At 35.6% G+C, this 25,967-nt stretch overlaps 1 protein-coding gene across 4 annotated transcripts in view; it reads left to right on the top strand.

The window, feature by feature from the left end:
• ryr3 (ryanodine receptor 3) overlaps nucleotides 1-25,967 on the top strand; it is a 138,575-nt gene that overhangs the window by 36,590 nt on the left and 76,018 nt on the right. For all 4 annotated transcript variants that reach the window (XM_028040613.1, XM_028040615.1, XM_028040614.1 and 1 more), the window contains 19 exons: nucleotides 796-874; nucleotides 1,075-1,187; nucleotides 3,580-3,679; nucleotides 4,873-4,966; nucleotides 6,149-6,223; nucleotides 7,751-7,907; nucleotides 8,890-9,054; nucleotides 11,209-11,330; nucleotides 11,414-11,594; nucleotides 12,827-12,962; nucleotides 14,187-14,282; nucleotides 14,371-14,489; nucleotides 15,080-15,213; nucleotides 18,177-18,418; nucleotides 19,418-19,610; nucleotides 20,507-20,723; nucleotides 21,022-21,126; nucleotides 23,994-24,097; nucleotides 25,866-25,949. In XM_028040613.1, coding sequence (XP_027896414.1) covers nucleotides 796-874; nucleotides 1,075-1,187; nucleotides 3,580-3,679; nucleotides 4,873-4,966; nucleotides 6,149-6,223; nucleotides 7,751-7,907; nucleotides 8,890-9,054; nucleotides 11,209-11,330; nucleotides 11,414-11,594; nucleotides 12,827-12,962; nucleotides 14,187-14,282; nucleotides 14,371-14,489; nucleotides 15,080-15,213; nucleotides 18,177-18,418; nucleotides 19,418-19,610; nucleotides 20,507-20,723; nucleotides 21,022-21,126; nucleotides 23,994-24,097; nucleotides 25,866-25,949 — 2,516 coding nt within the window. The remainder of the gene's footprint in view (nucleotides 1-795; nucleotides 875-1,074; nucleotides 1,188-3,579; nucleotides 3,680-4,872; nucleotides 4,967-6,148; nucleotides 6,224-7,750; nucleotides 7,908-8,889; nucleotides 9,055-11,208; nucleotides 11,331-11,413; nucleotides 11,595-12,826; nucleotides 12,963-14,186; nucleotides 14,283-14,370; nucleotides 14,490-15,079; nucleotides 15,214-18,176; nucleotides 18,419-19,417; nucleotides 19,611-20,506; nucleotides 20,724-21,021; nucleotides 21,127-23,993; nucleotides 24,098-25,865; nucleotides 25,950-25,967) is intronic.

A 25,967-nucleotide genomic window follows, 5' to 3' on the forward strand; every position in this document is an offset into this window, starting at 1 on the left:
AATTTCTCTCGCTCTGTTCAAAACTCCCGATCCTCACTTACGACGTCCATCATGGCGCCTGGAATGATTAAGTGACGTATTTCCAAAGAGTCAATACAAACAATTCAGATCTATTGCATAAAGTGATAAAGTTCTTGAGACATTTCGTATTTCTTTGTTACAAGAGAGTCAGCCTTCCTTGTAATCTGTGAAAATGATCTCAAGAAATTGTTTCTTTGACAATCGGAAAGTCTATAAACGTTTTCTTTTAGATTTTGTAGCTTTTTACTCATTTTTTGCCCATGGTAATTTTCAAAAGAAATTATTTTTATGACTAGTTCAGTATTTCTTACAAACTGGTATAAAATAGATCCAGGTGTTTGCAGGATTTTCTTTTCTCTGACCGAAACAAATAAAATTTTGACCCAGCACATCTGCAGTGGAAACTCTTTTATATATCTGTTTCTTTCTTTGTATGTACTTTATTTATTTTTAAGCACTCTTGTCAGTTTGGATCCAAACACTGCAGAAAATGATAGGATATAAAAACAATTTGCAGGTTTGGTAATCCAAATGACTTTAAAAGATTATGAGAAAGTCTGCAAAAACTATACAAGCAGATGTCCGTTTTTCCCATAGTGCTGTTCTTATTCAGAAACTTGGTTACTGAGTTGATTTAATTGACTAATAAATTAATACACTTATTATTAAGCACTAAAACTTCACATTCCTTCTTCTAAAACATTAATATTTTTCCAATTTGCATCAGAGCTCCATTTCCTTTGGCCCAACACTAATTCATTTTTCACTCACCAGTACTTGACCTGTTTGAAGACATCAAGGTCTCTGACAGACAAGCTGTCATTTGATGTCGGACTGCAAGAAGATTCAGTAGGTACAGTATGACTAATGAACACTCAACCAGTATGAACCAGTTTGAATTAACCTTGAGATTAAGTAAGTACCGGATGTGATTGAAATATAACTCTGTATGTGCTGTGAAACATCTGCACATCTTACCCTCTCTGATGTCTTTGAATGAAAGATGTCAAAAGGTTCCACCTGATCAACGTATTTCTGTATTTGTGCCTTTAGGAGAAGCCTGCTGGTGGACAATTCATCCGGCGTCCAAGCAGAGATCGGAAGGAGAGAAAGTCCGCATTGGAGATGATCTGATTCTCGTCAGCGTGTCCACTGAGAGATACCTGGCAAGTCACATTTTAACACTCACCTGAGGAAAGACTATGAGTTTTGGAAAATTGGAAAAGATTGGAAAAAGTTGCCTGATCTGATGAGTCTCGAGCTGCAACACTCAGATGGTAGGGTCAGAATTTGGCGTCAACAACATGAAAGCATGGGTCCATCCCGCCTTGTATCAAACGTTCAGGCTGGTGGTGGTTGTGCAATGGTGTGGGGGATATTTTCCTGCCACACATTGAGCCCTTTAGTACCAATTGAGCGTCATGTTAATGCCACAACCTGAGTATTGTTGCTGACCATGTCCATCCCTTTATGACCACAGTGTACCCATCCTCTGATGGCCACTTCCAGCAGGATAACGTTTCATGTCATAAAGCGCCAATTTTGAACAATGAGTTCACTGAACTCGAATGGCCTCTATAGTCACCAGATCTCAATCCAATAGAGCAGCTTTGGCATGTGGTGGAACAAGAGATTTGCATTATGGATGTGCAGCCGACAAATCTGCAGCAACTGCGTGATGCTATCATGTCAATATGGACCAGACTTTCTGCTGAATGTTTCCGGTACCTTGTTGAATCTATGCCACGAAGGATTAAGGCAGAAGGAGGCCCAACCTGGTTGGTGTACCTTATAAAGTGTCCACTTTATATATATATATATATATATACATGCACACCCTGGTTCTCTGATTAGCTATGGAAGCTCTGATCAGTCTAGATCCAGCTAACATCAGAGTGACAAAACTATTTAAGTTGAAAGCAGCATATCTTTGCTCTGTTACCTGAGCTGGAAACCAGATTACTTGTAAAACACCTCTATGCATATTAAAAACTATTTGTGATGTACTTACTCATCTGACAGATGGGTTTAAAGTTAATGCTGTCTCCTAAGCTCAGCTCCACACCTGACCCCAATTAACTTGCTCTGTGAAAGGGGAGAGAGGGATTTCAGGAGGGAGAGCTGGAGGCAGAGAGTGAAATTGCCTAAAGGGAGCCACTGTGAAGTGCGAAGCATATGAAACTTTTAAAAAAATACTTTATGCTGGGTGCTCTAACCACCTCCAGTGATGAAGGCACTGAATTATAGCTAAACTGGCAAAAATCCAGACTTTTATCTCTTCTGCTACATAATCAGTCAGTTCAGGAACTTCAAAACTGACTTCCAAAAATGCAATTATTTGAAGAGGTTTTTTGGAATCCAAATTATTCTGATTTGCTTCGTCAAGATAAATTACTCAGTAAATGTTTTTCTTTTCTGTAAATTTTGAGAAATCCAGAGAAATCTAGTTGTTTTCTCCTTAAGCACTTAGGATTTGCATATCTTGGTTGGCTGAGATCTACGCTAGCATATAACCTACAGATTTTTACTGGTTTGCACACTTGATCCAGTCACTGAATATGTTTTTTCTTTCTACTGATTTTAAAATATATTTTAATGTCTAAAGCTGAAGTTTAATGAAAAGATTGAAAAGTTGTAGGCTAAATCTATTCAGCGTTTACATGCTTACCCTTCTGTGTTCATTACAAATAAACCATTTTAACTCTTCATCGCTTTAGCATGAGAAATATTAACAAAATACACACAAAAAAGAAACAAAAAACAGAATAAAAAGTAAGTAAATCGCCATCATGAAGGTTTCAATGAGTTGTCAAATATTTATACACTGCAAAACACACATTTTTACCAAATGTTTTTGGTCAAGTTTCCGGAGCAAATATCTTACTACACTTGAAATAAGACAAAACTAACTTAAAAGTAATTTTTCTGCAAGTTATAGGAGCTTGTTTTAAGTCGATTGATGAAAAGAAACAACTAGTTCCATTGGCATATTATTTCATTTATAATAAAACATTTTCCCATGTTACAAGTGAAATAATCTGCCACTGGAACTAGTACTTTTTCATCAATTTTAAGGAATTATTTACATAAAACAAGCTCGTGTCTTGCAGAAACATTATTTCTAAGTGTACAAAGATATTTGTATTGAAACTAGCTTTTGTCTTTTTGCAGTGCAACTTTCAATCATTCTATGTTTTTATTCCCTTTTAAATCTTATGTTTTTACTTTGTTTTTGATTTTCTTCAAACTATTCCACGGCTTAACCCCGACAACAGAGATGCTCATACTTTTCTGGTGACGTCCTAAACCCCTCTAGGAAAATATTCTGTGAACTAAGTAAAATTTTCTGTTAAATCTGGTACAAGAGCATTTTAGATCAGACTGACAGTAAAATTTGGTGGAAGTGTGATGGTGCTGCTTTACTGCTTCAGGACCTCAAAGACTTCAGTATTGCTATGAATAATGCATAAATAAAGCTAGATGTAATCGATTGTTTTGTCTGCAGCAGTAGTCTTCCATTCTATCTGAAGTCCCGTGTAACCTGCTTTTCTGTTTCAGCATCTCTCGAACTGCAACGGCAACATTCAGGTAGACGCCTCCTTCATGCAGACCCTCTGGAACGTCCAGCCTACGTGTTCGTCAGGCAGCATGGCTGTAGGTGGGTCCTTCATCCTCCATCAATGACAGCAGGAGTCTTAGGTTGCATTCACACTGCAGCCTGAAGTGACCCAATTCCGTTTTTTTGTTTTTTTTTGACGTAATGTGACATGTATCAGATCTTTTCATGACATTCTGAACAACACAGGTTGGATTCTTTTCAAATGCGACCCAGGCCACTTGGATATCCGATATGCATCCGACTCAAATGTGAACTAATGTGCAGGTCTTATTCATCCGACCTGAACGTCACTGACTAATGTCACTGTTCTGCGTGCTGATAGGCACAAGCGGGAAGAAGAACAACAACCACGGCGGACTGTAATGAGGATTAAGTTGTTAATGCGCTGACTCCGGTCGGACAACAACTCCAAAATCATAAGCTATGCTCAACCGTTAGCATCCACGTCTACTTCCACAAACACGGAGCATTTCTTTTTTCTGGCGGTTGGAAAAACACTGAGCATGTAACATTACTGCACCCTCTACTGCGACACTTTCAGGTCGTTTGCAGTTCACACTAGAGATCACATACAGGGCTGATATATTTTGGAAGTGTGAACGACCACGCCAAAAAAAATCAGATTTGACAAAAAAATCGGAATTGGGTCACTTCCAGCTGCAGTGTGAATGTAGCCATAGACAAATGTTTACATCATTTTCTTTCAGAATTTGAAAAATTTAAGTGGGACGTATTGCGAAAATTTTCGATTTTACTTCCATTTGGGTTTCTACTGCTTCTAAAAACAGACCAACCGCTTAAATAATAAGCAATAAGTAATAATAAGCTACAAGTAATAAGTTAATGTTTTTCAGTGTCTTGAAAATGAGCCGTTTCAAAAACCTCCGGAATGTAACATTACAAATCAGCAGGAACTGCTCCTCACCTGGCAACCCCAGAGAAACCCAGGCCGTTACCTAGCAACCTCACTGAAGTCCAGCACGTCACCTAGCAACCCAAACTGAGCTCTAGAATGTTTGGTCAGTTACTTTTACGGCTTTATGCGCCTATCCTAACGTATTCAATGAAGAATTATAGATTACTTTTAAAATTGTCATGTTATTATGTCAGGTAACTTTGGCACAGTGGGAAAAGTAGTGGCTCTAGTGTAAAGCGCTTCTGTATCACTAGAAGAGTATGAAGTAAATTCACTCCATTTACCGTTTAACTCCGTTCTGTTTCTGTTTTCTAAGGGTATTTGATTGGCGGGCATGTAATGCGTCTCTGTCATGGTCACGACGAGAGCTTGACAATCCCTGGAGCAGATAAGAGTGAAGAGGAGCAAAGGTTTGTAATAAACTGCTGAAGAGATTTAAGTCTAGAACGCACTTAGTTCATCCTGAGAAAATATGTTTGTTCTCCACAGCTTTGAGAAAGGGGTTATACGTATGAAGATGGGGTCTTTAGTTGCTGAATGGGACTATATGAGCCTTGAAATTAAAGGGTTGGGTTTAAATGAGTTCTACAAATTGAAAATTACTCTAAATATACCAATATATTATTTACAAAGTGGCTTAAGAGAATAAAAGTCATTGTTTTGTGTTGATCCCAGTAACATATAAGTATTCAGAGATTAAAAAGTGTGTGTGGGGCGTGCCATGGTGGCGTAGCGGTTAGCGCGACCCATATTTGGAGGCCTTCGGTCCTCGGCGCGGCCGTCGCGGGTTCGACTCCCGGACTCGACAACATTTGCCGCATGTCTTCCCATCTCTCCTCCCCATTTCCTGTCGGCCCACTGTCATATAAGGGACACTAGAGCCCACAAAAGACCCCCTGGAGAGGTAAAAAAACAAACAAACAAAAAAAAAAAAAAAAGGTGTGTGTAAAAAAACCTGACTCAGTTACACCAGCTCTATCAGGAGGAAATTACAGCAAGATATTGTCAGAAACTTGCTGAATAATATTCATTCTACCTTCCTACCAAATACTCAATAAACGTATGAGTTTTTAGTTATGAATTTTAGAAAAGTACAAAAATAAATGTATAAAGTGTTATTATTCTGGCATTTAGTAGATAAAATATGTTGGTAATCCTACTTGACATACAACAGGAAATGTTTCATCCTAATTTAATATTTAAATAAGCAATTTTAATGGGGGTTTTGAGCAGTGCATCTGGTTTCAACTTTATCTAAACACAGGAAGTTTAAGATTAAGTACAAAAATTCAGCAGCAAATTTTATAAATAAAATAAATAAATGTATATTATCTATTTATATTATATTATATCATGTAATATTATCTTTAATTTCTATAAATACACATAAAAAACAATTTGAAGCCCTCCGATGGCATAAACATATACACAGATGTATATTAGGCAATATTGCTGCTTTAATTTTATGCTATTTCTTTAATTTAAAAAAGTATTACATTTTGTGTGACTGGTGTTTTCTCTTCCACCTCTTCATTTTATCTGATTTGTGTAATCAGAATTATGAAAACCCCTATTTGTTGTTGTTTGGACAGAATAGTGAACTATGAGGCGGGGAAGGGAGCATCAAGAGCCCGCTCCCTGTGGAGACTGGAGCCTCTCAGGATCAGGTAAGACAAAACAAAATGGCCGAATGAACCGAGGATATGTCACACACTCACTTTTTCAAACTTGGTAAATTTCACTGCTCACCTTTCTTGAATGTGTCAAGCAGTGTAGACTATATTTAAAACTCCCCTGCCTCTGTCCTTAGGCGTCACTGCCAGTTAGCTGGCTAAGTCCTGCAGAATGTGAAGTCCTGTCTGACATTTCTGTTTTTTTATGTTTTTGTCAAAGCAAGACAGAAAACAGGGTTGTTAAAATTAGACAACGCTGCCAGATAGCTTAAATCAACTGTCTGTGGGAAAGTCCTTTATAAAATACAGTTTTTATAACTGCTTTTCTAATACATTTCTTGATTGACTTTATGTTGTTTAAAAAAGAAGGCTGCTGTTACTGATATTTCCTTATTATGTGGACAGTAAAGTTTATTTCTGAGAAAACGCAGATCTTTACTGTGACTTTCATATCAACTGTTTCACCCTATGTGATTGAGCTAACTGAGATTTGTTGCCTAAATAACTCAACAAATATCACACCTGTTTGAATCGTTATAATTCCAGAAAAATAAATGTTGCTGTGTGCAGGATGGACATTCAAGTCAAATATGAACTCGTCTTCTTAAATCTTCTGCTTGTATCTGTGTCTTCAAAAATTAAATGCTTTAAAACACGTGTCAAACTCAAGGTCCGTGTGCCAAATCCAGCCCGCCATAGCTTTTTATGTGGCCCTCTGGGTTCTAGACTAAACACTAAGTGAGCTTAAATATTATATTATCAATCAAATCAATGCAGTTTTCACCTGTTTGCTGCCAAATTATATCAATCAGTCCCTCCAGTTTCTTGAGAATTATTGTGGAAATTCACGCAAAATCAACAAATTGAGCTAAAGATTGTGAGTGTATTGCAGATTTTTCTCAAAATCTCAAAAATTGTCTTACTTGTACTAAATAGCTTCCTCAGCTTTAATTGATGTCAGATTATAGTCCATGATCTTTACAGCGAGTAATAACAAGTCACATTTACCGTCATGAATAAGTGCAAATATTTCCAAATTAGAACCACAAACACTTTGATTTTTATTGCAAAAAATCACCAAAAAAAATCACAAAATCCTGGCGGGACTAAAAATACTGTTTCATTTTAAGGATTTATTGATAATTTAACAGTTTGTGAACAGGTTTTATCAATACATTCTGGGACAACCGGCACTTTAAGAGCATTGATGGTCTTGATTTGGCCCAAAACAAAAATTAGTTTGACACCGCTGACTTGAACAGAGCGTAGGTTTGAAAACTTTCAAATGGCGCTTAATCATAAAATCCCTTTTGAGAAAACTTTGAAATATTTACCAAACAAGTGTTGATAACTTGAGATCATATGAAATAAAATTCAGTATTTACAATTAAAATTTGTCCAAAAAAAAGACATTTTGATTGGAAGAAATTCAGTACAGCTAAACAAAAACATGAATTAACTAATTTTATTATATAAAAATGTCATATTTCAGAGCTTTTAACATCTGTTCTGTGTGCTTAGCTGGAGCGGCAGCCATATTCGATGGGGCCAGTCTTTCCGTCTGCGTCATCTCTCCACTGGTCACTATCTGGCCTTGACTGAAGACCGTGGTTTGGTCCTGGAGGACAGAGAGAAGTGTCACACCAAAGCCACTGCTTTTTGCTTTAAGGCATCCAAGGTTACTCGTATTCTCTGACTTTAGACCTTGTTTTTACTCCGTAACCATGCTTTTGTGTTGTAGCTATGACTGTTTCAGGGAGCCTCTAATGAGATACTGTGTCATCATCATAATCTGACCTTTTCTCTCTTCAGACCAAACTGCACTGTTGACATATTAGAGCAATCATTCATGTTGTCCAAGCCAATTCTGATTCAGGCCACTTTTCACAGAGAATGTGAGGAGAAATATATCAATGCATCAAGATTTATTTACCATCCAATTCAAATTTAACAACTGAAAGTGTAGGACTTTGAAACATGTGTGGAAAACAATGGAATTAGTGAAACGATGTTCATATTTACAGGTTTACAGGCCAAGTGCTCTAGAGAGCTTTCCAAGTGTTGGATTATAGTACACAATCAATTTGTTTTGTTTTTCATCTTGTTTGACTATTTGTTTTATTATGCAAGCAATCCCTGCTTGATTTCCCTAGTAAAACCTCCCAGAAATGAGCTGCATGAGTTACCTGCAGAACCTTTTTATCTAAAGTCATAAAACTCCTGACAACACAGAGTAATGACCCTTCTGCCAATAACCACTCCTCCTAGAGTTATTACTCAGGACTCAGAGTTGGTCTTTATTTACTCTATTTTTAGCTAATCCCTCCATCTTCTCTACCCACATCAGCCTGTGCTCATCGGCTCCTTTATCGAGGAAGGTCAACTCCTCGTCGTGCTCAACATTGCATTAATATGTTCCTCCCAACTTGCTGTTGACATTAATCAATTGAATCACTCCATCTCTGTCTGACAAGCTATTGATCCCTGGCCGAGCCTCCAATGAAATTGATGTCCTCAACCTATGATTATCATTTAATACCAATTTTTCATCGTGTTTGTTGGATTTTGTGTCATATTTCCAGCCATGTGAGTGAATAGGGTCTTTGTGCTTAGTTTTTTTTTACTAATCCTTGTTTTCCTTTTCATTCTGAATAAATCAGGAAAAAGGCGATTCTGGCATGAAGAGGGATATTGACGGGATGGGAGCACCCGAGATAAAGTATGGTGACTCTGTCTGTTTTGTCATGCACGTGGCAACTGGACTGTGGCTGTCCTACCTGGCGCCTGATGCCAAATCGTCTCGTCTTGGTCCCCTGAAAAGAAGGGTAAATATTTTGTTTACAGACAGTGGGAATAAATATTTCACTCATCTTTTGGTCTGCTTTTATTTAGGTAATTTAGAAAGATTTTACTTTATCTAGTACATTTTACTTAAATCAGGGATGTCCAACTTGTGGCTCGAGGGCCATTTGCATCCATCTGGATGCTTTTGTTTGGCCCCTTGGTCCACAATACAAGAATAGAGTGACTTTTTGATTAATTTGATATTTTTACAAATAAAATCTTCTTACTTTTATTCACTTAGCTACAAGAAAAAGTATTTTTTCTTTTATTAACTATGTTTCTGCTTTCATTGATTACACTTTACGCTGCACAACGTATTTCCAAACATAATGGAAATAAAAGGATAATAAACCCCAATAAAGTTTTTGAAAATAACACAGAAACACAATGCATACAGATTCCTTTTCTACAAAATATTAAACTACTATGTTTTATTAAAATATTGTCTATTTGGCATATTATAGAGCCAATAAAGACAACAAATGTCTTAAGAAATAAATCATTCCAGTTTTAATAAAAATATATTTTTTAAATGAAGCCCTCGAGTTCTCTGAGTTTCAAAATGTTTGAACACCACTGACTTAAATTAATTCATTTATACGCTTCTAGTGGATTCCAGGTAGATAAAGTATAGAAACCAGTAGTGGAAAGTAATTGTGGATATCTACAATCACTGAATTGAAATCTAAAATCTAGTCATACAATCTGCTTCCACAAACATTTGTGGAAGATTTGGAAACACCCAGTGAAGACCAGTGTGGTACCATGACGCTGTTACTGGTATTTTAACAGAGTGGAAGGGATAGGAAGTGACAGAATCTAAGGGTGCATTCACACCAGCCCTGTTTAGTCCACTTTAATCAAACTCTAGTTCATTTGCTTAGAAAGGTAAGCTAATTTGAGGAGTTGTGAATAAACATTTGAACTCTAATGTGGACCAAAAAAGTGACCTCTGACCTAAAACCCTAAATCTTGGTCCGGTTCAATTGAACTCGGGCGCGGTTTGAACGCATATCTGGATGCAAAGCGGACTGGAGACCGCTCCAAAAGCAGGAAGTGCTGGGGATTCTGGGTAAATATAATGAAAACAAACACAAGAGTCTAGTGCTAGTGGGATCCACTGCAAAAACACAAAATTTTACCAAATAGTTTAATTCTTGTTTCTAGTGCAAATATCTTATTACACTTGAAATAAGACAAAACTAATTTACAAGTATGTTTTCAGCAAGATATAGAGGCTTATTTTAAGTGAATAATAATAAGTGAAATAGTCTGCCAATGGAATGAGTACTTTTTAATCATTGTCAAGGAATTACTTTCTTGAAATAAGCTACTATAGCTTGCTGATAAGTAACTTTTAAGTTAGTTTTATCTTAATTCAAGCTTATTAAGATATTTGCACTACAAAACTAGACAAAAATACTTGGTAAGATTGTGTGTTTTTACAGCGAAATGACTCCGAAGAAATCCTACAACCGCTAAAATCTGACATAACTCCATTTTTGTTTGCATTTTGTGAAGAAGAAATTTGCACTAATTTCTTCTTCAGAGGTTTTTATGTCATTTCATTCGGTAGTTCTTGTTGCAGCGCCACCACAGGCGACTAGGGGAACAGGTTTTTTAAAAGGTTTTGTTTGCCACAAGTTAAAATTGCCCTGGAAGGCTGAAAAGTCCAGGACAAAAGTGACATTTGCAGAATCAAATCACAGTCCATCAAACTTGTTTATACAGTTCATATTACTATTAAAAGCCAGGCTTCACTTTTACTCGACTGGCAGCAATTTCACAGAAATTGTCTCATTAGGAGTGATGGGGACAGTAAATGAGTTTGGCTCTTGTCTGCTGCTCAAGGCCGAGTCTCCCTGCAGAGATGATACCTTGTGATGATGCAAGGCAGCGTCTGCAGGCTTGAGCGTTAGCCAAACACCTGACAAGCTGAAGGTGATGGCCAGTTTACAACTAAATCCATCTCTCCTCTCCCTGTTTTGTCCTTAAGCTGCTGGATTTCCAGTGACTCAGTTCTTTCATAGGTTTTTTTCTTAATGCTTTTTTATGTGAATCTGAAGTAATATTTCAATCATTCCAATCAGAAAATATTTTGTTTTTTTTACATTATGCACATTTTTCTGATCTAGGCCTGCCTTCACTCTGAGGGCCACATGGATGATGGTCTCATCCTACAGCGCTGCCAGCATGAGGAATCTCGGGCTGCTCGCATCATCCGAAACACCACATTCCTCTTCAAAAACTTCATAAAGTGGGTAAAAAACACCGCAGAGCCAACATGTGATTCCAAAGCGAATCAAGTTAAAGTTTAAAAGTCTGATTTTTGACTTTCAGGGCTCTGGACAGCGCTGCAGCTGGAGAGACGAATGCGGTGGCCGGATATGTTGAAGAGGTGCTGCAGACGTTGAACGATCTGATTGAATATTTCAAGCAGCCCGATGTAGATCTAGAGCACGAGGAAAAACAGGCGAGACTTCGCTCACTCATCAAACAACAAGACCTCTTCAAGGAGGAGGTAAGTCGGCTGAATCGGTCCACAGAGAGTGGTTTTTTGTTTTATTTGGTAAATAATGTTATGTGGGAGTAAAAGAATCTGGCAGCATCTTCAATTTATTGGAAAATTAAAAGTAACCTTAGTTTGGAGAATCAGAGGAAAAATCTTGAGTTGACTTGTTACCAAATAGAAAAAATATAATATAAATATGGAAATAATTTTAGCTAATACTTAATATTTTAAGGATTTTAAAAGGATGTTTTTGGTTAAAGGGATAGTTTTTAATTATTTTATGTAAAACTATAACTTTGTGTTTACTGTAAGTAAATCTGTTTGTTTAATTTATAAAGTGGAGTCCATAAATACTTCTGAGGTCCAAAACCATAAATATGGCTGTAGTCATGGGTTTGACTAAAGCCGTATCAATTTATGATGATTTTGAATATCATCATAAATTGTTTTCAACAAAGGACATGCAATTTCCAAAATAATGCTCCAGAATTTACTATTTTTCTAATAATGAAGGCTTTTAAATATTTTCAGTGCCAGAAACGATCATATCTTGATGAAAAGTTACTTATAAGTCAGTTTTTACTTATAAAACTGAATTATATGTTTTATTCTGCAAAATTAGTAATTTTGCAGAATTGGTTTAGTTTGATGCACTGCAACCTTTTCTCATTTTAGTTTAGTTTTCTGTTTTCAAGCTTCATTTCCTTCCCAAGGACCAATCAGAGGGCTAGCTTTTGTAAATCTAACCCTACTACAGGATGTCCACCAGTCAGTATTTATTGATGGGATAAATTGATTAAACAAAATTAAATATCTTATTTAAAAAAGAAATGCAACAAAAGGAAAAAGATTAAAGTTAAAAACAGAATTATTGTGGTAACTACAGCAAAATAACATGTCGCAATTTCTTGACTAACAATGAACAAACTATCTCTATAGTAATATCATTATTATGGCAACTACTGTACATGCATTTTTATACTTATATATTTCAATACAGTGCTTTATTTTGTCATTATTCATGCAGTACTTTCCAAATTATATTCATTTTCTGCCAAAAAATGTTGAATTCTTGTAATAATTTACTTCCACCACAAATATAAGTACTACCTTTTGTTGATTTACTACATAAAAGGTTTTTAATATGACAAAATTTAAGTTTATAATAAACATAAGAAATTTCGCATCTCATAATCAGCAATTGCATGACTATATATAATAATGTATGTATTTTCCGTCAGGGTATGCTGGCCCTGCTCTCCAAATGCATTGACCGGATGAACCTGTATGATAGCGCGGCCCACTTCGGAGAGATGGCCGGGGAGGAAGCTGGTGCAGCGTGGAAGGACATCCTCAACCTCCTCTATGAACTCCTGGGTGAGTGATGGATCACAGAAAATATCTCCTGTCAGCACCTGTTCAGTCTGAATGGACATGAAGTATTTATCATCCCTCACTGAATCCCTTTTTTCCCCTTTGGACTCCTTCTCTCATCGCGCTACAGTCCTTAATTTCATCCTCCGCTAACATTCTGTTGAGCATGTTTAAAGTTCACAACTTTTTGCAGATTCATTTGTCTGAAAATAAATAAATGATATGTCACGTGGCCCATACCGGATCCTAAATTTTCCACAGTTTTATTTTTAAAGCTCAGTGGGTGTTTTGTATTCCTGTCGCTGGCATTCTTCCACAGTGGTCAAGCTCACCTTGACCACCCTTACATTCATCATTCCCTGTCCTGCATGTGTGCACAGGTTTAGCCCACAAACACACAGCTAATCGTAAATTATTGCTGCCCCCTCGGTGGGGTTGCCTCTGAGGAAGCAGATTTTCATGATGGATTGCTTGTTCTGCCTTTCCTTTCAGTATAAAGGGGAAACAAGCTTAATAGTCCAAGTTATTTATTTAGGTTGTTCATTAAACATTAATTTTATAATTTGACGTTAATTACACATCCATCAGAGGTGGATGTTCCTCTAAAACACGTGTCAAACTCAAGGTCCGTCAGCCAAATCCGGCCCGCTGTAGCTTTTCATGTGGCCCTCTAGATTCTAGACTAAACACTAACTGTGATTAAATATATTAAATCAATGCCGTTTTTATCTGTTTACTGTTTATATCAGTTCCTCCAGTTTCTTGAGAATTATTGTGGACATTCACGCAAAATCAACAAATTACTCTAAAAACTGGGAGTTTATTTCAAATCTTTCTCAAAAAGTGTCAAAAATTTTCTTACTTGAACTAAACAGCTGCCTCAGCTTTAATTGTTGTCAGATTATAGTCCATGATCTACACAGCGAGTAATAAAATGTCACATTTACCGTCATGAATAAGCGCAAATATTTTCAAATTAGAACCACAAACACTTTGATTTTTACTGCAAAAAAAGTCACAAAAAGAATCAGAGAATCCTGGAGGAACTGAAAAGATGCTCATTAATATTTCTTCTAAATGTCTAAGTAGTAAAGAAAGCCCATAGAAATCCTAAATAATTTTAAACCGTAAAAGCTTTTGGCTTCATGTTCACCCAACAGTTTATTATCAGATGTGAGACCTTCAAAAAAACCTATTGTGTTGAGTCAAACTTTGTCTTTTGTTCAGCTGCACTGATTCGTGGAAACCGGACCAACTGCACCCAGTTCTCCCGAAACTTGGACTGGCTGGTCAGCAAACTGGAAAGAATGGAGTCATCATCAGGTATCACAAGTCTCTTTGTTTTTGTACTAACTTATAAACATGGAACGACGGATGTTTAGGGGTGTTTTGTTTTACTTTTGCTGGGCAGGAATCTTAGAAGTCCTCCACTGTGTGTTGGTGGAAAGCCCAGAAGCCCTGAACATCATTCAGAAAGCTCACATTAAATCCATCATCTCTCTTCTCTACAAGCACGGACGCAACCACAAGGTGGGCTGGAAAAATTGGTCTGGTTTTTATCTTTAATTGCATTCATCATTATCAAAAAATCATTCTGCTCTTAGTTTTTTCCAGAGCTGTATATATTTGTAAATACTCTTTACACCTCAGAAAAATTACCAAATTAACACTGGATTACTCATTTTTTTTCCTACTTGATGTGTTTGGTAAACCTGTTGCTTTCTTTTCGTCAAGCACAAACCTAAATCTAGTGCACAACTATTAATTTCTTCAACATGAAGAAACAGCAATAGTTCCTCTTCCTAAAAGAGGAACGTCTCTAGTTAGCTATAGGTTGGCTATTTTTGCTAACCCAAAGTCAACAGACAGGAGGTCTTCATCAGCACGTTTTCAGACTTTCCAGACTCGTGTTTTACATGCAGAGTTTAAATGTCACAGTCTCTTAATATGACATGAAAGGGCGTCTGACTTAACAACAGACCCAGATCATGAACAGTCGGGGCATGAGAGTCCTGCTTGGTTTAGGTTTTCTCTACATGCAGTGTGAGAGTAAATGATGTAAAGCAATGTGTTGCATGAATGAAAAAAGGAAATACCTCTTCTTTCTTTCTGCTCTTTAGATTCTGGACGTGCTGTGCTCTCTGTGTGTGTGCAATGGGGTGGCAGTGAGAACCAACCAGAACCTGATCTGTGACAACCTGCTGCCAAAAAGGGACCTGCTGCTCCAGACCCGACTGGTCAACGATGTTCAAAGGTAGAAAAGCAGAAACATGTTGATAAGTTGTTTTTTATTTCAATATACATATATACACAGACACACATTGCCTGTTTTATGTCTAAAGATTTATTGGTAGGGATGTTTGCTAATGGTACAGCGAATTGACGTTTGAAAAAGAGGTAGACTATATTAGACTTTTTTTTCCTTCTAGCTACTCATTTTCATTCAAAAAAGTATTTTTTAAACTGTCTCTTTATATAACAAAAATTCTCGATTATTCCTTGAAAAACATATACAATATCAATCAATCAAAGTTTATTCTTATAGCACATTTCAGCAATAAGGCAGTTCAAAGTAATTTACATTATAAAAAAATAAAAACATCATAAAAACATAAAAAACAATTGTGAAACTGGTAACAAACAGTACATTTTGTCTAATGCCATCATTAAAATCATCAATACATCAAATATGTTGTTCGGTCATTACGGGCTACACAATATTAGAAAATCTAACTGATGCAATAATATTGGTAAATATTGTGAAGACAACATTTATAGCGATTTATGCATATTTTTAAATTCGTCTTTCTCTTCTGTGCTTCCACCACGCTGTGACTTTTAGTACTTTGTTGGTTGGATGGATGGACGGACCGTACTTACTTTACTTATTTACTTAACTTACTTACTTTACTTATTTACTTAACTTACTTACTTTACTTATTTACTTAACTTACTTACTTTACTTATTTACTTAACTTACTTACTTTACTTATTTACTTAACTTACTTACTTTACTTATTTACTTAACTTACTTACTTTACTTATTTACTTAACTTACTTACTTTACTTATTTACTTAACTTACTTACTTTACTTAACTTACTTACTTTACTTATTTACTTAACTTGCTTAACTTACTTACTTTACTTATTTACTTAACTTACTTACTTTACTTATTTACTTAACTTGCTTACTTTACTTATTTACTTAACTTACTTAACTTACTTACTTTACTTATTTACTTAACTTGCTTACTTTACTTATTTACTTAACTTACTTAACTTACTTACTTTACTTATTTACTTAACTTACTTACTTTACTTATTTACTTAACTTACTTATTTACTTAACTTACTGACTTTACTTATTTACTTAACTTACTTACTTTACTTACTTTACTTAACTTACTTACTTTACTTATTTACTTAACTTGCTTACTTTACTTATTTACTTAACTTACTTACTTTACTTACTTTACTTAACTTACTTACTTTACTTATTTACTTAACTTACTTATTTACTTAACTTACTGACTTTACTTACTTTACTTAACTTACTTACTTTACTTACTTTACTTAACTTACTTACTTTACTTATTTACTTAACTTGCTTACTTTACTTATTTACTTAACTTGCTTACTTTACTTATTTACTTAACTTACTTACTTTACTTATTTACTTAACTTGCTTACTTTACTTATTTACTTAACTTACTTACTTTACTTATTTACTTAACTTACTTACTTTACTTATTTACTTAACTTGCTTACTTTACTTATTTACTTAACTTACTTACTTTACTTATTTACTTAACTTACTTACTTTACTTACTTTACTTAACTTACTTACTTTACTTATTTACTTAACTTGCTTACTTTACTTATTTACTTAACTTGCTTACTTTACTTATTTACTTAACTTACTTACTTTACTTATTTACTTAACTTGCTTACTTTACTTATTTACTTAACTTGCTTACTTTACTTACTTTACTTAACTTACTTACTTTACTTATTTACTTAACTTACTTACTTTACTTATTTACTTAACTTGCTTACTTTACTTATTTACTTAACTTACTTACTTTACTTACTTTACTTAACTTACTTACTTTACTTATTTACTTAACTTGCTTACTTTACTTATTTACTTATTTACTTACTTTACTTAACTTACTTACTTTACTTAACTTACTTACTTTACTTATTTACTTAACTTACTTACTTTACTTACTTTACTTAACTTACTTACTTTACTTAACTTACTTACTTTACTTATTTACTTAACTTACTTACTTTACTTAACTTACTTACTTTACTTATTTACTTAACTTACTTATTTACCTAACTTACTTACTTTACTTATTTACTTAACTTACTTACTTATTTACTTTACTTACTTTGCTTACATTACTTATTTACTTATTTACTTACTTTACTTAACTTACTTACTTTACTTAACTTACTTATTTACTTTACTTACTTTACTTATTTACTTAACTTACTTATTTACTTAACTTACTGACTTTACTTATTTACTTAACTTACTTACTTATTTACTTTACTTACTTTGCTTACATTACTTATTTACTTAACTTACTTACTTTACTTAACTTACTTACTTTACTTATTTACTTAACTTGCTTACTTTACTTATTTACTTATTTACTTACTTTACTTAACTTACTTACTTTACTTAACTTACTTACTTTACTTATTTACTTAACTTACTTACTTTACTTAACTTACTTACTTTACTTATTTACTTAACTTACTTATTTACTTAACTTACTGACTTTACTTATTTACCTAACTTACTTACTTTACTTATTTACTTAACTTACTTACTTTACTTATTTACTTAACTTACTTACTTTACTTAACTTACTTACTTTACTTATTTACTTAACTTACTTATTTACTTAACTTACTGACTTTACTTATTTACCTAACTTACTTACTTTACTTATTTACTTAACTTACTTACTTATTTACTTTACTTACTTTGCTTACATTACTTTGGGATTTTCCCTCAGGATAATTATGTTACATTAGCATGTGAAAATTCATGTTTGTAACACTTGGAATATTGACAAACAATTATTTGCACTCCAAACATTTTGATATAAATACTGGACACACTGATATTGTTATATCATTCCACCCTAATATACAGTATTGTATTAATATACAGTCTTGCTTATCTTCTTTGACTCCAGTATGAGGCCCAACATCTTCCTGGGCATCGCCGAAGGTTCGGCTCAGTATAAGAAGTGGTACTACGAGTTGGTCATTGACCAGGTGGATCACTTTGTGACCGGAGAGCCGACCCACCTCAGAGTGGGCTGGGCCAACACCAAAGGCTACGCTCCGTATCCCGGCGGAGGAGAGGGCTGGGGTGGAAACGGCGTTGGGGATGACCTTTACTCCTACAGCTTTGATGGACTTCATCTGTGGTCAGGTGAGAAACTCAGTTAAACCGCCTGGGTTTTCTTTAATAACTCAGTTTTCCTGCTGTTAATTAAATCTATATAAAGCGGGTTTGGTTGGCTGTGTGAAAAAGCAACTAAGTATTTCACATGTTTGTAGAAATAAAAGGGCTTTTTTTTCCTTCTTAAACTCTAAAGTGACAACCAGTGACTTATTTCTAAATATGAATGCATTTTAGTTTCTTTATTCAACATAATTGAGTACTTCATTAAAGTTTTCCAATGAAAAATAAAGGTGGAGGATTATAAGTCAGTATCAGTATCGGATCAAGATTCAGATTTCCTCTTGAAATGTTTTTTGTTTTTTTTACTGTAGTTTCTCAAGACAAATTAGCAAAAACAATTAAAAGAAGTTTTGATTTGCAATTAAATTATATTGTTTTCCTTTTTATTTAGGAAAAATGGACACAAATTTGTTCGTTTTTTTATTGTTTCTGTTTATGTCAAACATTTATTAAAGTATTCTGTAGACATCTATGAACGTTATCCAAATTCTGTCCCAGGGTTTAACTAAATAATTCTACAAAAACACCTAAAGGACATAAGTTTGATGACATATCAAATTTAAATAAAAAGTATCGGTAAAGGTGATGAATCAATACCAAAGTATGCAGCATTGCTCACTTCTACTGAAAAATGGCACGTTTAATCTTCTCCGGTGAAGGACAAACCTAAGCTGTTGTAAACACACTGCCTGTCATTAAATGACCTGCATCAAACGTGATGCAGCTCCTGCCACTAAAAGTTCCAGCTGACTGAAAATCTGCTCCACATCTTCATGATTTTTTCACTTCCAAAGCCTCTAAAAGATCCATTACGTCTCCCCACTCATCCATTTTATGTCACTCCTGTTAAAGCATTCATCAGACGTCTCTCCGCCCCTCTGCCCCGTCTCTTCTCCTCACTAATCATTCTGTCCTGCATTTGCTGTGACTTTGCTGCTGTAACTGAGATCCGCTCTCGTCTCCCAGGTCGGATCCCCAGAGCCGTGGCCTCCATTAACCAGCACCTGCTGAACTCGGACGATGTGGTCAGTTGCTGCTTGGATTTGGGCGCTCCCAGCATGTCCTTCAGGATCAACGGGCAGCCGGTGCAGGGCATGTTTGAGGACTTTAATACCAACGGATTCTTCTTCCCCGTCGTCAGTTTCTCTGCTGGAGTGAAGTAAGATAGAATAACGAACATTACAATGAAGGTTCCCCACAGAAAACTTGCTAAGCCCTGTGATTGGGCCCTCGACAGTCATTCATCCAGCGGCCCGCTGTGATTTTGAGTTACAAAATGTTTAAAGTTGACAGGAGATTTGAAAATATTACTTGATAATTATATGTTATTGGGAGATTGGAAGATTAATATGTGAACACCAACTATAAAGTCTTAAAAAATGCAAACATTAAAAAAAAACTTAAATAAATAAGCAGTGCTAAGCCTGGTCGGGGCACAAGTAAAGCCTGGTGGCCCGCCAGGCTTATAATACACTCAGAGAAACCCTGACAATCATTTCCAGTATTGGCTACGTTGCTTAATCATTCGAGGCACCATGATGGACGTCACAAGTGAGAATCGGGGAATTTAAAATTGTTTTCCGAAGTTGTTTTTGCCAATTTATTCATGGTTTCTACTTGTTAGAGTCAAGCTAATTTATCTGTGAAAGTAACACACCTGGTTGAGGCTCATAGACGGAGGTATTTACAAAAGCTGGAAACAGCTTGCTTAGAAACCGACCCATACCTCATCCATCCTGACGTGTTGATCAAATTACCGACTTGGCCTGAATTCACACCACATGATTTATGTCACAAACAGCATTTCTCCTTAAACCGGAGTAACTGTGGGCAGTTTAGTTATATAAATTACACTTTTTTAAGTCAGAGGAATCCTGGAGAAGTCCATTTTAAATGGGAATGTTTTTTAAGGATTAGTAAAAAGAACTGAAATAAGCCCAAAAACCCCCATTAAAAAGCAATAAAAATGTCTATTTTCCAAATAATGCAAAATCTTTCTGAATATTCAGTTTGCCGTGTCCTGTAATAAATAGCTTGTGTGACTTTTGTTCTCAGAGCCCGTTTCCTGCTTGGTGGGCGTCACGGAGACTTTAAGTTCTTGCCGCCAGCTGGTTACTCTCCGTGCTACGAAGCGCTCCTGCCCAAGGAGAAGATGCATGTGGAGCCTGTGAAGGATTACAAGCGGGACCATGACGGGGTCCGTGACCTGCTGGGAACCACCCAGTTCCTGTCTCAGGCCTCCTTTATTCCCACTCCGGTTGACACCAGCCAGGTGAGCCTAACCATTCACTGGGCTGCATGTTGAATGTATATCAAAGCAATAATGAACATTATAAGCAACTTTAACTTGCTTAAGAGCGTCTAATTTTTGTTTTGTTTCTTAGTTTGTACAGTGTAAATACAGCTTTTAGGATATTTGAAAAGCTTATTCTACTTTTGGAAGCTTAGTATTTCTGAGAAAGAATGAATGTTGCTTCAGCTCCTCTTTTATAAGATAAACAAATGCTTCCCTAATGACTTTCTTAATGCATTAATGAAATGGTTCTATTTATTTTTCTCTTTCTCTGCAGATTGTTCTGCCCCCTCATCTGGAGAACATCCGTGACAAGTTGGCAGAAAACATCCACGAACTTTGGGGAATGAATAAAATTGAACTGGGCTGGACGTATGGCAAGGTAAACCTGCTGTAAAAAAGGTCGTTGAAACTCATGACTGATGATGCAGAGCTGCAGACAGTCACCTGAAAATGTTTCACCATTTTCATCCCGTCTGAAAAATGATTTATTGCTTGCAGATGCAGAAACGTTTTATGATCAGAGAGATGAATCAAGTAAAAGTTATAAGAAGTTTAAATTGCAGAAAACCTAGAAGTGCATATTATTTTAAAGAAGTATTAATGCACAAAGTGAAATGTGCAATATAAATCAAAGCAAAATTATTTGCTTTAGTAATTAAAATGTAAAAATAATTTATCAAAAATATTTTGGCAAATAGTAAGGATATCATATCATCATCTAAGAAGAAAGTGAATGGATTAATCCTGATTGAAACAGTGTTTACTGATCTGCATCCCTCTTGCTTTTCTTTTAATATTACATCCAGTGTCATTTCACTTTAACTAGGAATTTCATGCTTTTTGGCTGGTAAAAACTGAGAAATCTGCAAGATAACTCACTTAAAGGTTGGTAATTGCCGTTGCCTCCTTTACTTATCGGAGATGCTTATTTGTTTAGTCCCAGTGGACTAATTACGCTTTTTTAGTGGCTCCAGAAAAAAGAAAACTTCCCACATGGCTGCTGTTCTTTTGTTCAGTACAGGTGGAGAATCCTGGTCTAAGTGTTTGTCTGTTTTTAATTAAAGCTGTTGGTGTTATTCACTGCAGATGCAGCAAATTAATGCCTTGTAAAGACAATTGTTTCTCACCGTTGATGTGACATTGGCCATGTAAAATTGAACTGAAAATCATTTACATTTGGGGAAATTAAACATAATAAACACTAACTAGTAAACAATTTAGTAGTCAGTGTGGACAAACTTAAACCAATTCTTTGATTTAAAACATTTCAACATCTAGTCTATCTGTGGTTCACATATTCATATGATTTAGCTTTTTGGATTTAGTTTAATTTTCTTGCTAGGCTGTTACAAAACTTGAGTTTTATTTTCTTCTTACTAGGTTTGTGCAGCAAAAATTTTCGTTTGATATTAATAAAAAAGTTTCCAGAGGTCATCAAAGGTGAATAAAGTCAGATGACCTTCACTGAGGCTACCTCAGTTAAGTTATTCATCTAGACAAAAACTAATTTCATCTGATTAAAAGTAACTCCGTAGGATAATGCTACCACTTCCATGTTTCACTGTTTGTATAATACTAGTATAACGGTGTTCCTTTTTTGTGACGCAAAGTGTCCGTTTTTTTCACGTTTAGTACCGTCAGACAATGGCAAAATGTTCCACAATGCTCTAGGAGATTTTATGAAGTTTGTCTGTAACGGAATCGCTTCTACACCTACACATATTGATTATATACAGTTGAAACCAAAAGTCTAAGAAGACGTGTACACCTTTTCTTTTCTTAACTGTCTTAAGTTAAATCAGATTAAGCTTCTCTTGTTTTAGGTCACTTAGAATTATAAAAAATATTTCTATTTGCTAACTTAAAAATGGTCTGATTTAACTTCAGACAGTCAGAAAAAAAGTTATTTGGTGAATGTATAGTTTGGTTTCATCTGTATATAAATTTCCAGCTACTATTGTCCAGTTGTCAGCTTTTGTTTTCATGTATTTTGGATAACCATCTAGACTTTATGACTTCTCTTTAGTCCCATATTTTATCCAGTTATTAATGTCCTCCTTCATTGTGTAATGAAAGTCTTATTTTGTATGTCACAAAACATGACTTATTAACAGCAATGTGTACACTTTGAGAGATGCTTTAATGGGATATTAATGGGTCTCATTTGTCTGATCAAATGCCGTGAAATTTAATTTTGTTGTGAATTTGCACAACGTCGAACGTATTTACTGGAATTTGTTATGTAGACTGTATATGTCGATAGAAAACAAAAAAAACGTTGTTGGTTCTGGGTAATGTTGCTAGTTTTCCCTTAATAGTTTGAATTATTTTAGTTGAAATTGTGTCAAGTTTCTATTGTTTTGGAGACTTTTGACTGTCCTTCAAAAGTACTTTTGAAAAATACAGTAAACGTTTTAGGACTTCAGCTAATATGCTCTAGGTAATAAAAATGAGCTAAAACTGCATTAACATGAATTACTTTGTTCACCATCCAAAGACATCTTCATCACTCTGGTCTCTCTCTCTCTCTCTGCATCTCATCACTGCAGAAGCGCCATCAGAAGTCTGATCACACAATTAGCCTCTTTTTTTACTGTTGCAGTTATCACAGGATAATATTCCTCGGAGGCTGCTCCCACAGAGGCCATTCAGCCAATATTAATGAATCCCTTTTCTATTCCAGGAATGTGACATCCACAGTAATTAAGACAGGGACAAAAGGTCTAAAAAAATATCAAGGTCTACGTTTAGGTCCAAACAGATGCCTGGCATGACAAATGTGCTGTAACAAGCTCAATGAGCCCAGAGTGACATTGCTATAATTCCAGGTCAGATTCCTCTTTGTAGATATTTGGCAAGCAGGAATGTGTTATACATCACATCTGTTTGCTTGGTTTGCACTGTGTATTGCTGTCACCTTTAAAAAAAATTGGTGTAATTCTGTAGCAGAGAGTATTATCAGTGAGAGTCTTAATGGATGTCATGATAGCAGTAAATCTCTCTTAATCAGGTCTCTTGCAGACAGTAAAGGCGCTAATTAAAACATAATCCACTGCAACACTTTAGTCTAAGCAACTCGTAAAGTTCAGAAACTTGAACAGAACTAAGAGCAGATTAATCTGACTTCTTCCTGGCTTTGAATGTAGAGTCAGGCTTTTTCTGCAGCAGAGAGGAAGGTTTTCAGACAAGACGAGGGCGATGTGAGATGAAACTTTAAAGAGAGATGCCGGTTTTCTTTTTCCACAGGTTCGTGATGACAACAAGAGGCAGCACCCTTGTCTTGTGGATTTCAGCAAGCTGCCTGAAACTGAAAAGAACTACAACGTGCAGATGTCAAGCGAAACACTCAAGTAAGGCTGCGGGTGACCCTCAATGTAGGAAAATTCATGGTTTTTAAAAATTTTTTACATTTAGAGTTTAGCAAGCGATCACAATATTCATTTTTAATTCATGAATTGAAATGGGTAAAGAATCACTCAATCAGATTGTATTTGTATAGCACATTTCAGCAACAAGGCCGTTCAAAGTGCTTTACATCATAAAAACAACAAAAATCAACTATTGAAATATAAATTTTTTTCCAAATGCTGTCATTACATATCAAAATGTTGGTTAGTATTTAATTTATTATGTTTCAAAAGCAACTCTAAACAGGTGGGTTTTAGACTTGCTTTTACCCTCTGAGTCCTAAGTTTCACATCTACACCTGAATATTTTTGCTTATTTTAATTGTACAAAGTTCTTTAAATGTCCTGTGAGTAAATATATTTGCCCATTTATTGACAACAACTGAGACTTTCAATATTCATCAGTTATTTTTGCTCTGTTAAGAGTGTTTCATCAGATTAAACCAAAGAAAAACATGCTTCCTGCTACGGCGGGAGTGAAATTACCGTAATAACCTGATATTGACTGGAAAGCTCAACGTCTCCACTTTCAGAAACCGTTGGAATTTTTCAGATAGCACAAAGTGTCACAGAGTTACGGTACCACAAATTTGGCTGTGTCGTCGCCACTACGTTTGGTCTAGAAAGGTTAAAGGGACTCGGTGTTTCGGCTGTTTTACAGTTTGTGGTGCATAGAAACTGAATGCTGCTTCTCCCCATTTGGTTCTGGTATTAAGATCAGAACCAGAAGATCTGTGGGGACTGGAAGGTTGCTATGACAACAGCAGATCTTTATTGTATTGTGGTGCTGAGCCGTTAAAGTAATTTATAAACAAGCAACAGTATTTTAAAGTCTATACTCTGAGCTACAGGGACCCAGTGAAAGACTTTAAAACTGGGTGATGTGCTCTAACTTCCTGGTTTTAGTCAGAGCGTTTTGGTCTCATTGTTTTTTTTAGGCAGACCTGAGAAGACACTATTGCAGTAATCTAAAGATAAACACATGGATTAGATCTCGCTGAGACATAAGCTGTTTAATCCCGGAAATGTTCTTCAGGTGACAGAAGGCCGACTTTGTAAAAGTCTTTATGTGGCCCTAAAGGTTCAGATCTGACTCCATCACTACTCCCAGATTTCAGGCCCGTTTTCAATTTTTTGTGTTGTAATAGCTGAAACTGTGTGTTGACTCTGGATCGTTCCTCTTTAGGTCCAAAGATAATAACTTCAGTTTTGTTTTGTTTTCTTAATCGTTGAGAAAAATCGGATTGCTCACTCCTTCCCTTGTTGCCATAATTAGTAACTATACATTTATTTGGCATGTTCCTTTTTGCAATTAAATAATCCAGTTTGTTGAGGCTTGCAAGATTTTTAGATTGTACGCCACTAGAAAAGGGTTATATGTTTTAGGCCGTTAAATAATCCAATTATCCATTCCTGCAGCTGCAGCAGCAGTTTTCGGCATACTGCTTAGCAGCACAAGATTAAGAATAAGATTAAAGCAGCACTTCTAATGATATTCGTCTTCTGGTGCAGTTCCAGCATTGATTTCTAGGATATATTGGCTCCAGAGGCTTTTCAGGTTGAGTACTGAGTCATGTTACTGTAAAAACATTTGGCTCACCTCATTAAAGGAACTTCCTGTTATAGAGCCGTTTATTCAGACAGTAGAAGCTAAATGAAGTTTAGTGTTATTGTATTGACTAACACTTGTCATTGTTCTCATTTGCCGCAGGACGCTGTTGGCACTCGGCTGCCATGTTGCCCAGGTCAATGTTCACGCTGAAGAGGACCTGAAGAAAAACAAATTACCAAAAGAGTATGGTCAACATTTTCC

The sequence above is a fragment of the Xiphophorus couchianus genome, chromosome 15 (genome assembly GCF_001444195.1).
Source record: "Xiphophorus couchianus chromosome 15, X_couchianus-1.0, whole genome shotgun sequence".
Classification (NCBI taxonomy): domain Eukaryota; kingdom Metazoa; phylum Chordata; class Actinopteri; order Cyprinodontiformes; family Poeciliidae; genus Xiphophorus; species Xiphophorus couchianus.